The 14,258-nt window shown below is 35.4% G+C and overlaps 1 protein-coding gene across 4 annotated transcripts in view; it reads right to left on the bottom strand.

The window, feature by feature from the left end:
• The window catches only part of USP33 (ubiquitin specific peptidase 33), a 35,309-nt gene that overhangs the window by 17,757 nt on the left and 3,294 nt on the right, over window positions 1-14,258 (bottom strand). For 3 of the 4 annotated variants that reach the window (XM_077182375.1, XM_077182376.1, XM_077182373.1), the window contains exons 2-10: window positions 12,460-12,518; window positions 11,813-11,951; window positions 10,765-10,818; window positions 8,629-8,691; window positions 6,956-7,108; window positions 5,665-5,764; window positions 2,824-2,893; window positions 2,123-2,236; window positions 1,363-1,441 (exon numbers count right to left, since the gene is read on the bottom strand). In XM_077182375.1, coding sequence (XP_077038490.1) covers window positions 1,363-1,441; window positions 2,123-2,236; window positions 2,824-2,893; window positions 5,665-5,764; window positions 6,956-7,108; window positions 8,629-8,691; window positions 10,765-10,818; window positions 11,813-11,893 — 714 coding nt within the window. In that variant the 5' untranslated portion in view covers window positions 11,894-11,951; window positions 12,460-12,518. The remainder of the gene's footprint in view (window positions 1-1,362; window positions 1,442-2,122; window positions 2,237-2,823; window positions 2,894-5,664; window positions 5,765-6,955; window positions 7,109-8,628; window positions 8,692-10,764; window positions 10,819-11,812; window positions 11,952-12,459; window positions 12,519-14,258) is intronic. The other variant, XM_077182374.1, reaches the window with a different exon arrangement.

Below are 14,258 nucleotides of genomic sequence, written 5' to 3'. Positions count from 1 at the left end.
TATTTTCTTCTGTTTTCCTTTTTGTATTCTGGTTGTTCATAATAGTAATTTTTGCTGCTCAACATTCCCATCTATCATAGCAATTACTTATTAAGCTCAAAACTGCTGACTACAAAACATTTTTTTTCTTAAAAATTGCAACTTACAGAACTGAGTTTGGATTTGGGTAATGAAAAAACCCCCAGTATGCCTACTTGCTGACAATTCTTTCACAAAAAAACAAAATTAACAAAACCATCAAGACACCAATTAAGAGATCAACATTTTTCACTGATCAATGTAATTTTCTCCCTGAAGATTGGACGTGGCTGCCCAACTTGCCCTAGGAGAGTGCTGGCTATGAAAGCCCTGCTGTGTTTTAATTGTTGCCATGAAACCTGCTGAACATACAACTGAACTATGGTCCAGGCCTAACTGAAAAAGGTTCTCATTAAGTGTTGCTCTGCATGGAAAAAGATGTTTTCATCAGGATTCAAAGCTGCAAGAATTAAGTTTCCATACAGTTTCTTTTTGGTTATCAAGGCTGAATTTCTGCTTTTTCAGAAAGCTAGGTGGCACTTCAGACAGAAATTCATGAGCAGATTACAGAACATTAAGCTTAGTATTTAAACATTGACTTTACAGCATCATGCAGCAATTGAACATGAAAACATGTGTCCTAATCCTTCACTCCACAAATATGAAACATAATGGAACCAGCAAAGTTCCTATTAATACATGCAGATTCCCAGAAGACACCAGTAAGCTTTGCTAATTACAAGGTTTAAATTTTTCCCCTACTCCTAAAGCTTTTAATGATAGTGCTCCACACTGTATGAATGCACCAAGATATTGTATGAAGCAGCAACTGAAGAATGTTTTTCCTATAAAATGAACCCTGCCCATTTAACAAGCTATCAGCCTGTGGCTCCCATAACACACAAACAGTGGGGCTTTTTTCCAAGACACTAAATGGAAACTGCATCCTGTGTATTTCTTGTAAAACATCATTGATAGACATATATTAAAAATCTGTTATATTATTTTTTATTTTTTAACATCTTCATTTTCTGAGACTGCTCAAACATTAGCAGCATTATTTCCCACAAAGGAGAAGTTCAGATATTATTTGAATTTTCCTGAAAGAAAAGGAGTTATTCCACATTGAAAGCCTTTTGAGAATTTGATATAAATAAATATAAAACATGACTTAACTACTGATTATTCCATTTCAGATTATCTACATTCAAGTCATATTAACTAAAGTTTATGTTGCTTCTGCTTTAAACAAATATAGGAAGTAAGGTATCTTAAGCATTAGATTTCTGATTAAGAGATAATTTTACGGTTTAGGCAGATTTAAAAGATATCAGAAAGTTTTACCTGTTGAGAGTAGCCTCGAAACATTGGATTAACAGTTTTAATTCCTTGAAATAAACCAGTAGGGACAACAGATCCAGGCCTAAAAAAAAGTTTTAAATATATAAACACTGAAAAATAAAGAATTTAAAGGGATTTTTTTATCTTTACTGGGATCATACCATTACCTGCAACTGAACCAATAATATTAATCTTAACAAAACATAATACTGGCATTGAATTATTAACTACACGATTTTTAAACACCTGTCACCCAACTGAAACAGCAAGTGTATCAGGGATCTTATGGCACATTTCTTGTCAGACAATCAGACAACAAATCAGACATACTCTTGGCTCTGTGAATAAATTACTGTTTCTTTACCTCTGTATTTATATTTTGAAGTATTTTCTTAGCTAGATATTACATAAATTCCATATAAGGAAATAAGAGAAACTGATAAAATATTGTTACAGAACAAAGGACACAGAGAGGATAAAATAGCTAAATATTTTAGATGTATTTCTGGCAAATATAATCATTTTTAAGAGCTAAATGCTTGTAATCCAATCTATTTCTTGTCCTATCTTTGGTATGTATAAAAAAATAACAGGTTATAAGAGTGCTTAAACCCTGCAGGTCAATCTTTCCTTCCTGGTCTTTTTTTTAAGAGGAATTCTGTGAACACATAAAATACAAATTAGAAACTTAGGGCAGATTAATGCACATCTCGTGACTCTGGAATTTATTTATTATTATTTCATCACTAAAATTATTTAATACCTGCTTTTGTGCCAGAGTTCTGTCATCAGCTTGAGGTAACTTTTACAAATTGCAGGTTTCTTATCCGTTCGGGCTAAGCCCCCGCAGTCAAGAAAAAAGTGCGTCAAAGGTGGGCTGAATAAAAAGAAGAAAACAGTAATTTGTTCAGGTTGGTAAAATACAAGAGGAACTCTGCATTTCATACAGGACTATATCATAAGAGTAATGCTATTCTATGACTGAACAATTCCACTTCCTACATTCATAAATCCTGGTAGGACAGGAAATGTTTGGTTGCAGCATTTATGAATGTAGGAAGTACAGTTCATAAATGTATGAACTGTGTACATTTATACAGTTCCTACATTTGAACTGTATAAATGTATACAGCAGTACAGCCATGCTCTGATCCTAATATCTCTTGTCTTGAATTAAAAGTTTATTCTTATGCATTTCCTCTGCTTTTTCTGCAGCTTTTCTCAGATTTTCTTCTTATCTCTAAAACTGCATATATTCTTATTTAGGAGGCATTAGAATGAGAGAAAAAGAGAAAAAGCTGAGTGGCCCATATAACATATTAAATTGCTTGCAGTATACAAGACAGATTCAACAAATATATGTCCTCCTCCATGGTAGTGCACCTCTCCAAACCCCTTAAGCCCATCAGGAAAAAATGCATGCATAAGCAAATATAAAATTGCATTAACTATCATTTTCTTTACCAGTTGGAAAGAGCTTGTAAAGCTGCATTCATGTAACAAGTGTTTCCAATATTTTTTAATCCTGTTAGACCTGGAAAACAGAAAAAATACAAATCTGTTAATCCAATAATTCCTAGAAAATATATACTGATCAAAATACTCATGGAACACTTGGGATGCCAAATATAATGCAGAATTGTAACTAAAAGAAACACAGGACTCCTAAACGAATACCAATCTAACTAGAAGTAGTAATTAATTGTTCTGATCTCAATTGACTAAAGAACACTTCAGAAAAGTGGATTGTATTTCATCTTACTAACTTTTCATGGTTTATGACACCTGCAGATTTTAATTTAAAATATGTTTCTCAACACCAAAGTTTTACTTCAGCTTAATGACTTACCTGTTCAGTTCAACTGTTGCTATGCTGCATTTGTAACTAATCACATTAGCAAAAGCTTCTCTAAGATTTCACTCTTCTGTTCCAAATTCACACTAAATCAGATTACACTCAATATTCAAAACCTACTCAAGATGTGATTATCCCAGGCTAGTCCTGCAATTAGTCCTTTTCCATTCCAATGATACACCTTCATTTTTATTAACAGAGTGCTCAATTCAGACTTTCCCACATTGTTTATTTTCTAAGTCACACTATTTACATTCTTTACAGATAGTAAAACTGATTTTGTATGAGGGAACAGTAACATTTCTAAGCAAAGAATCATTAAGACCCAAAATTTAAAAATCATGACAAACATTCAGCAATCAGCACTGATGACTACGCAATTCTTGAAGTACAGGAACCTTCCTGGTAGTTTTGGTCTATGGCAGAAAAAGAAAAGTTACTAATAAAATCTTTCTACATCTGAAAACCACTTGGGTTACTTCAGTTACAGTTTCTAATAGACAGGACTTTAAAATTAAGTTTTAATATGTCCTTCTATCTGTCTGAATGGAAATGCAGTCCTGCTTCCTGCATCTGAACATGCATTAAAAATTCTGCTACAAAGAGAACAATCATTCTTACACTGAAATTGGAAAGCAAGAACAGTTAGAGGATTTTGATTTTATTTCAGTTTTTTCAGAAGCAGCACATACTTCAGGAAGATACTCTCACTGCATTTTTCCAGCCTGCAGTATTGCAAGGAAAGTTTTCAAACAGATTTCTTTTCTTGTGAAGATATATTCTAATGTTTGCTTCATCAAAAGTATTTCAAAAGAAATTTTAGGAGCAAAGTTAAAACAAAGCTAAAGAAGATTCTTCCTTTCAGTTTGAATAAGTTTCTTAACAGTTCCATCATCATTACTGGGAACTTAAATGCAATTCTAATTGTATATTATTGCAAGGTAAGCTACATCCCCCAAAATATTAATATAAGAAGAGATAAAAATATACAAATAGACACGTTGGTTGGAGACACTAACTAGGAATAGAACACATGGTGTAATGATGTAAGGGCAGATGGCAAATTAGTGGGGTGGTGTCACATCCTGTAAGGCTGTGCCAGACAACAGAAGGGACAAGGCAGGTTTTCTGACCAATGCCAGCAGACTCAGGAGAGGGAAAGCTGGTAGCAGCTGAGTGAAGGAGAAATGAGACCCATTGCTGTGGTTTAACTCCAGGCAGCAACTCAACACCCCAGAGCTGCTCATTCACTCACTCACTCCCTAATGCTGGGATGGGCAGGGAGCTGTAAAAGGGAGAAAACTCATGGGTTGAGAGAAAGACAATTTAACAGGTGAAGCAAAAGCTGTTTGCACAAGCAAGGCAAGGCATTCATCCACCACTTCCCCCAGACAGGGAGGTGTTCTGCCATCTCCAGGAAAGCAGGGCTCCATCATGAATAATTGTCAAGACAAACACCCTAACTCTGAAACTCCCTCCTTCCTCTCCCAGGATGCCACTTGTTATGGATTATCCCACTGATCACTTGGGTCAGCTGTCCCAGTTGTGTCCCTTCCCAACTTCTTGTGCACCCCCAACCCACTCCCTGGTGGGTGGTGTGGGAAACAGCAAAGGTTGACTGTGTGTAAGCCCTGCTAACCAATAACTGAAGCATCTCTACATTATCAACCTGTTTTCAGCACAAATCCAAAAACACAGCCCCATAACAGCTACTCTGAAGATAACTCACTCTTGCCCAGCCAAAAGTGGCACATGCATAAATTAGAATAACTTTTCTCTCATCACTGATGGAAACAAACTGCCTTGACATATGCAATGGTATCTCAAAAATAACAGCTCAACAATCTGCTAGTCATATTGTTCTGAAAAAATGGTACTGAGCAGTATTTTCTTTACCATCAAATACACAGACAGTTTTTAGAACTATCAATAATAATTAGAGGCTTTAAAGAAATAGTAATTATTATGTTCTCTTATGAAATGAAAGATTAAAGCTTCACTGCTTGGGATTAGCTTTGCTTCTTAGGATTTCATCACTCTAATTTTCATCTTTACACTAGATTTAGTATTAGGGTGGGGTAATCTTTGATATGAGAAAGTTTGGCAGTGCATGAAATCAATTACATCAAGGAGAAAACAAATAACCAAAACCCCACACTAGGATACTACAGGCTCAGAAAAGGATTATTCAAAATGGAGGAAAGTATTTAAATCAGGAATCTTTTAGGGCAAAGAGGCAAAACCAGTAGAACAGATTTTTAAATGGCCTACTTGAACCAGAGTGGCTACAATACCAACTGCATTGAACATTACCCCAACATGCTCTGGCAATAGCCAAACTCAGGCAACAGCCTCTGCTCTGGAGGTAAGAAAGATTGCTGCAAGAAAGACAAAACTAAAACACCTGAGTTGGAGCAGAAAAATAATGCACAGGGTTTTGCTTTTATTACCTCTGGTCTTCAATTCATCTTCTTCCACTTCTATATCTAAGTCATCAAATACAGCTGCCAATGGAATCTTCAGTGTGGGATTACTGGGTATTTTAAAATCCTTAAAAGGAGGAAAAGAATATTTACTTTAATTAATCACTTTTCCACTTAATTAAGCTTATGTGTAATTTTACCAACAAATCTAGAACTGGAAAATTCTGTGAATGTATTTTGAAATCTCACTGCAAAGAAGTGAGAACACCAGGATTTCACAGGTACCCTCACAGAAGGTTTACTAAGAACTCCCTCATGTTTTTGTTATCAGATCCCAGAGTGATTTTTATAACAACAGCTGAAGAACCAAAACAAAGCCAGGGATGGCATTTCTTCCCCCTGGATAACAAAGCAGCCAGCATGGAACAGCTAAGGCAGGAGTTATCACCTAAGCTCATGTAGGTGTTTTTGATGTGCCACCAGATGGCTCACTACAGTTAATGAAGACAAATTAAACTCCTGAAAGAAAAATGTACAAATAGAGAAACAAACTAGTAGACAGGCAGCCATTTATTGAATTACAGGCTCTTTTTGTGAGCACATAAATAAAAATCCTGAACAAAATGCTTCATAAACTTTTTAAGTTCCACTGATTTTTCTGCATATTATACCTGTTTCCTTGGAAAACTAAAAAAGGTTAAATATAATAGAAGAGAAATTCAGAAGTCTGAACTCAACTTTATATCAAGTGACATGAATTTTTAGGCAACAGAATTTTTTAAATTCCAGTCATGACATTCCAATTGAGCTGCTGGCAGTTTGAGAAAATGATCAGATTACATTAATATTAAATACTAAACTTTGAAGTAAAATATATTTATTATACAGATTGAAAAACTGCCCATCTTTCTGTTCAACCAGTGCATGATGATCTATCTTCTACTGCTCTCTGTCTCAAGCAGAACACATTTAGAAATACAGTACTTCTACTTGTGACTTTTAACCTAGTTACCTGTCACGTTTATGTAACTACATGACACACGCAATAAGAAATAGCACTTCTTTTTTCAGCTACAAGCATTATTCCAAACAATTGCAGTGTAACTTTTTCCAAGACAACATTTATCTAAGAAAAAAAAAAAGATCAGAGTGAACACTACTGATGCCAGTAAAGCCAAGAAAGTTTTATGAAAATATAGAGGAATTAACAGAAAGTTCAGCCACAAGAATGGAGGAAAAGTTAGTCTCTCACTTAAGAGAAAACATAATTTTTACTGCAAAACTACAGCTGCCTTTGCTCCCTTGGGTTAAAAAATACCTGCACACTGTTTTCTTGTGCTTGGTGAGACAATCTTGTACTTGGTAGTGGAGAATGAGATCCTAATTTTCTGTCCAGGAATACTTCCTTACTACAGGCATAACACCAAACACGGAGAGTAGTAAGGTTGACAGTTAGACAGTGCTTTGTCTCCTGAAACAGAACAAAAACCACAACTGGGATTCAGAAACTGGGAAAGACTAAATACTGCTACATGCAAGCTAGAATAGATATTTCAAAATTCTAGGTTTTTCAACAATGAAACAAGTATGCACATTAGAATATTGAAAAAGAACAATTCAGTTACTAAATTCTAACACAAACATTCATTTTTAGTACAATCACTCAAACTAGCAATAAGATGCAATCAGAATCAAGACTGCAATATCTAACATGCCTTTCTGTAATTAAAAAAATAAGAAGAAAGCCTTCTTATTCTTGTCAGAAGTGCTACAATTCACAATGAACCAGTTTTCAAGGAATATCTGTAACTAGCCACAATGGGAGCTACCATCTCTACAATGTTTATTTCAACTGGTTTGATGCAAGAAATTCAGGGACCATCTGGTCTCCAACTACTCTAGAAACACCTCATTTCTCAGTCTCTTGTAAAGGCTTTAGAACTGTGATTCAGCTTTAACAGCTGATAAAGAACCCGTGAAGGTATTTATATAGATTTACATTAATGCACTACCTATTTGTATAAGTACTCTTTCTTCTCAAGTTCCTGTTTCAAAACAAAACAAAAAAAAAATCAGGAGTGGTGGTAAAACCCAGTCATAACACCACATACCTCTTGTAAAACCCCTGTATAAACTATTCTTTCATTTTAATATTCACCAAGGTTTTTCAGTAATTGTAGGGATCAAAAATTGTTCTGTGGAACTTTAGATGCATTTACTGACCAACTGTAAACTGATGGCAAGACTTTCATTAGTCTCAAAATCAGCAACTCAGAAATGACATGTTTATAATACTGCCACCTCTTGGTGCCCAGAATACCTTGTTTTGGCAAGTGTTGCCCTTGCACACGTGTGTGCCCAGAACACACGGTGAGTTTAGAACCAAACCTATGCAGAGAAGCTGCCCAGCCCTGGCAGACCCTGGCATGCTGGGGAACAGAGTGCACACACTCCACTGCTCCCACCAAGCTGGATCCAAGATCAGGACAGAGCAGGAAAGCAAATGCTCAGCTCAGCCTACAGTTTCTTCATCTGAAACAAGGAGCATATTGCAGAAACAAAGCACCTCTCTCTGGTAATTTATACTCCCTATCTTGCACCTCTTCAGTTGCCCATTAATGCAACTTTCCTCCTCCTACCAATCAGGCAGCCACAGTCCCAGAAATTTAGACTGAAGTAGTGAAGTACTAGACATAAGCTGAGGTACTCAATAAGTCTTTCATCTGTGCATCTTGAAAATCATCAGTATTAATTGTCTTTTTTTTTCATTTGCACCATCTTCTTTAGAAGAATTGCATAATTATGCAGCTGCACAGAACCTGCAAACTCACATATTTCTAAATTAGCAAGATCCACTTCTGTAACATGAAAAACAATTACAGCTAATCAAACCTCCACACAGTTAGCTAACATAGGTTATTGACTTCACTGAAATAAAAGTTCTTGAACTCCACTGCTTCAAGGAACTGTGTTACCAGCAAACACACATACCTGGGAATGGGTGGTACTGTGATCATCATGGGATTCACCACAGCCAACATACGTACACCTGTTCTGTTGGGCAACATACACAGAAGTACAGAGAATTAAAACGTGGTCTCAAATAGGTTTACAGAATAGGAACATACTGCCAGTCCCTTTAAATCCACTCAAATTTCAAACTTGTTGGACTTGAGTCCTACACAAACCAAGAGACATGCACAGAAAACAGTGAAATAAATATCACTTAAAGCAAAAAAGAATGCTGCAAGATTTAACTCAACTTCTCGCACTGATGGGCAATGTGTAGAATATAATATTTTTGGCAATTCCTATATATTTATTCATATTACTGACAACATGTAGTTTTACAATTCCTCATTTGGTAAATATTGTTACAGAAAACACAAAGTTAATCCAGTGTCTGAGTGGTGAAATACTGAATGGCAACAGCCTCAGACACGTTTATACAAAAATCCCTGCATGTCCCTATCTGCAGTGCCTACTCATCAGAGCATTACTTTGCAACTAATAAGGCTCTTCACCTTTACATAAGTTTCCAGCACTATATGGCTAAGAACTTGCCATGTTCCAGTTATAACATGCAAAATAATTGCCTATTTTAATCCTGCTCATTGCAAAATATATTTGGCTGAGTCGAGTGTGGAATCTTGCAGCTGCTGATCTTCAAGCAATTTTTGCTAATTCCTCATTTGCATGAGTCAGGCCAATCACACAGGAGGGTACAGCAGGTTATCTGTGTAACTCTAAGCATGTTAATTTATGCAATCAAATAGTAGCTCAACACGGCCAATTTCTATATTAAATGATCACAGCTCTTTGATAAGTTGCAGATTGTTTACATGCTGGGATCTCACCAGGTTTTTCTACTGAAAAAGGTGAAGACAAGATGCCAATTCATCCAAGAGGAGAAACATCACAGCATGACATTAAGTGTCCTACTGCAACTACAAGACTCTCCTATGGAAATGTTAGTACAAAATTTAGTTTTTCAGTAATAGTCTAAGAGCTCTATGTGAAAAATACAAAACATTGGTTTAAGTTTCACAGCATTTTCCCACCTGCCAGGTAGATGCATCCCTGAACACCTCTTCCCCACTCCCAAGAGGTTTGTTTATACATAGTTAAAAATTCAGGCCATCTAACAAAAGACATTAAACACTGCTTCTTTCCCCCTTCATGTCTGTTATTGAAAGAAGGAGCAAAATAAGATGATCTCTTAATTGTTACCACTGTCCACCTAAAAGGACACAAATGAAGAGCATTTTAAGATGCTCATACATACACTTAGAGGGGGCCATTAGCCTAGAGATCCTTATGACAGTACTTAAAGAAAAATTGCCATTAAATGAAGTCAAGCCTACAGGGCAAAATTTCAATCTCTGTAAACATCTGCAAAAAGTCCAAAGAACTCCCAAGACATTTTAAAAACTAAGTTAACTATATGCTTTCCAGTTGGGATCATAGATCCCTCAGCAACATATTTGTACTTTCTTTAAACACAGTGAAAATTACAGTTTTTTGTAGACAGCAAGGAGAGTCAGGCAAAAGCATATTTATGACAGAGCCATACCCAGACTGTATGAAATTTGTACAAAATAAGGAGAATGTTCATATAAGATTATGCAAGTTTCAAAACAAGGAATTTTTTATTTGTTTTCCTTAAGAATAAAAGTCAGAGTATGCATTATTCTGTAAAATGTCTGCATTTACTACTAGATGTTATGACTACAACTGCTAAGAAAGGCTTATAAAAAGTAATTTAATTAACTCAGGAATAATACATTATTTTTTAGATCTACCAACCCAGGGAAAAGATTTAAAAAAACCCTTCAAAACTTAAGAGCTAAAAAGTATCATAACTCAAGTAAAAACACTAATATGCTATCTTCCTTCTTATAAAAAACCATCATTTTAAGCATATTCTTCTTAAATTACAAGAAGTATGTACCTGATAGAAGGTAAATAATTTAAAAAATAAAGAACTATAGAAGAAATTTTGCTTTTCAATGATAAGTTAAACAAACTAACTTCAAGAACTTCATTACAGATCTTTCTTTAAAAAAATTCTACCAACTTTATCTTTACTAGAAAATTACTCTACTGCAGAACAACAGAACAACTTACCTCTAGGCATGCCCAAAGGTTGGGTCCTCTGACTTTACAGTCCTGACAAGTGCCCTGGTAAAGTTCAACACAAAAGCAAGTTTTATTTCACTTACTTTCACCAGTGAACCACAACTTCAAGACAAAATGAGAAAAAATACTGTAAAGCTTAGTATCAGATTAATACCTTTAAGACTTTAAAGTTAGCTTTTAAAAAGGGATATTTTGATAACCAATCCAGTTTTTGCTTCCCATAATCTCAAGATCAGCATATTTTTTGACTAAAATCTCAGATTTATCTCTGAGTTTTCATCTGAAACCAAAACTTGCTTTTCTAAGTAAGGCATAAATATCACCCTATCACATAATTATAATAATCCTCATAATTGGTCTTTGCTATGAATTTAACATAAAAAGAAATTATAGTGATGGAACTTTTAGTAAATTCATATTGCTTCTTGCAGACACTACCTGCAAAGGTTTACAGAAACAAGATGCAACAGGAGGAAAACACTGTACTCCTCAGCAGCAAAAGAACTCTTACAGAAATTAAGCACCATGGACAGAAAACTTTTCACTTTTCATCACCTCCCAGCTACTTAAATGAGCTACAAGATCTTCCTTGCTCCATTATTAATATTAGTTTGAAACCAAGAGTTCTCCATCAAAAAGAGAACTGTTACCCAAGTAAACTCAAGCATAAATTTCTTTGTTACAGTTTCTACTTGAAGTCACTTGTGCTATATTACACTGACAGTCTGAATAACTAAATGCTGCAATGGCAATGAAAATGAACTTCAGCTTGGTGTTCTGATAACTCTAACTAATGATTCCAATAAAACATCAATTGTGGCAAAGGTGCTCTTTAAGTGCTGAAAAACGGATTTGCAGCTTCATCAATCCCACAATTCTTCTCATACTTTATTTAAACCCTACTATTCCAGCAGAGGAGCTTTTACCCATGCTTGACACTTAAATGCACCTTATAACTAATAATACACTAAAATGTGGACCTAAAAACCCTGACCAGTTAACAGTGATAGCAAGAAAGTGAATTGCTACAACTCACATGAGATTTCTGTATCAACTCCTCCTTTGTTATCTCACCAACTGACTCCAGGTGTGGGCAATTGCTGCTGGGTGATGACATGGCTGAAGCTGTATTTTCTGAGATGCTGTAGCTGTAATTTTCAACACCAGGGAATCACCTGTCAAGAGAAGTAACAATGAGTAAAACCCAATTCCTTAGACTAGACAGCAATACTAGATATCTAACATGCAACATATACATAACTTTTAAAACAATGTGCCTCTTTAGACTAAGTTAGTATAAACAACTTTATAAAGAGACTCCAATAGTCCAAAACTATTGCTGACTTCTAAAATAAAATCCAAGGACTTCTAAGTCAAACTAAAAGAATTCTGAATGGAGCAGAGGTGACTTGGGTCAATTATTTAATTTTCTGCACTCTGCCATGGCAGCCAAATGCTATAAACATTAGTTTTCAAGCCAACCTAGACCTGGGAGTGGCTTTGCCTGTATGTTCTGGAAAAGGATCTTTGCAACACTGCTAAAGCTGTGAAGGCTGAACTGCAGAAACACAAGACTCATTTATCACAGGATAGAGAAACTTTATCTTGGTTTTATTTATTTACAAAGACACATTCTAGATTCAGACATATTATATATCAAAAGGAGACAAACTTGTGACTCACATGTAGCACTAAACACTCAGCAACACTTTTATCTTGCTCTCTTTGCCCATCCAAGGTCTCTGGTGTAGACAAAGAAACTTATCAGAAATAAAGAATGCTATATACAACCACTTTGTTATTATTATGTCAATAGTTGCATAGAAAACAACAGAAGGAAAATAAAAATACTAACTCTGTAATGTTCTTTCTATATAAATACTCCAACTGACTCATTCAGACAGGGACTATCCAATAACTTTGTTTCAGTTTTGTCACTTAAGCTATTACTATTGATGACTCAATCTCTCTAAAGGCCAAAAAAAAATTAACTTGTTCTGCTCAATTATTCTGCCCAATATCTGTCCAATGTAGCGCTCCTTTATCAAGCCTTGCAACTAAACTTCAACTCAGTAACGTACCCTCCTTGATCTGTTTGCAGCCTTTAGCACTGGTACCAACACCTCTTTCCACTTTGCCTGTGTGCTTTGGCAGTTTTAGGTTTGCTCCTTCCACTCAGAGGACCAATCACTCATTTCAATATTAAGCACCCTACAGCTTTGACAGAGTGGGGAAATCAAACCTTGCCTAATGGGCATCTCAGACACACTCCCAGGTAAACTTTCAGCTTATCATGTCTGACTTACTTTTTCCTTCTGTTGCCATGCAGTAAGATACCTCTGAATCAAGAGCCATTTCAGCTCCCTTTGGTCATTTTTCTATATATGCGTGTGTATGTGTATAAATATTTTATTGCTATAAACAATTGTTACACAGGTAATATTATTGAAGTATTATATATTATTTGTTATGGAATAATATGTGATACTTCATGTCCTATTACATGCATGTATGTATACACATGCATATACACTTAAATACATTTTTATATATAAACAATTCCTTATAGATAACAGTATAATTATTACATCTAGAATTGTATATATAGACTCATGAGTATAAATGTTTCAGTCTTTTTTAATATCATGTTAACAGTTGTTCAATAAGGTATTTCAGAACTTATCTCGCAAGACTGAAAATACTACAGGATTTTAAAATCAGGATTTTAGGATTTTTTTTCCAGATGAGATCTGAATTCTCTTCCAGGACCAGTGGCATGACATTTAAAATGCATTATTCTAAAACATAAGCTCCAGCTGGAGAAGCACTTGCTCAGTTCAGTGACTGACTATAATCTATATGCACTGTTACTGAAAGACACTTCAAATAAGGCAACAGTTTTTCAAGCCAAACCTCCTCAACTTCCATCATATTAGCAATTCCTCTTTGAACTGCAAGGTTCCCTTCCAGAACAGAAATGGCAACATGAATGCATGTTACATCTCCCACAGTTTGCAAGGTCTGTTAAAATGTTTAAAAAGGACAAGTGAGTTTCAAATAAAGCCCTGAGCACGTTAAATGCAGTGAGATGATTTAATACAAATGCTTTAAAAAGACTGATATAATGGATTAGTAAAGCTTTAGGCTTTTTTTATGGCAGAAGCTTTCTGAATGCATTATTACAAGTAATACAAGCAATGAATGGAGACTTCATCTCATGCTGCCAGATTTGTATTTAATTTGTATTTAACTTTTCACACACAAAACTCCACAAATCCAAACCTGCAGTCCTGAACAAACCCAAACCCAGGAGTACTGCTCGTGCCAGTTTCTGTTTCTTGGTGCAATCTGCATCTCTTTTCTAACAATGATCAGAAATGCCAAAGCTGTTCAAACTCACATCCCTGTGGATGTGGTCCCTATTCCTGTGCATAGCACCTCTTGTGGAAGTGTACTTCATGTTACAAATTCTTCACGTGTCA

This window comes from Agelaius phoeniceus, chromosome 8, assembly GCF_051311805.1.
Source record: "Agelaius phoeniceus isolate bAgePho1 chromosome 8, bAgePho1.hap1, whole genome shotgun sequence".
NCBI classification, from domain to species: Eukaryota; Metazoa; Chordata; class Aves; order Passeriformes; family Icteridae; genus Agelaius; species Agelaius phoeniceus.
This window is presented reverse-complemented; position numbering and strand designations above follow the sequence as displayed.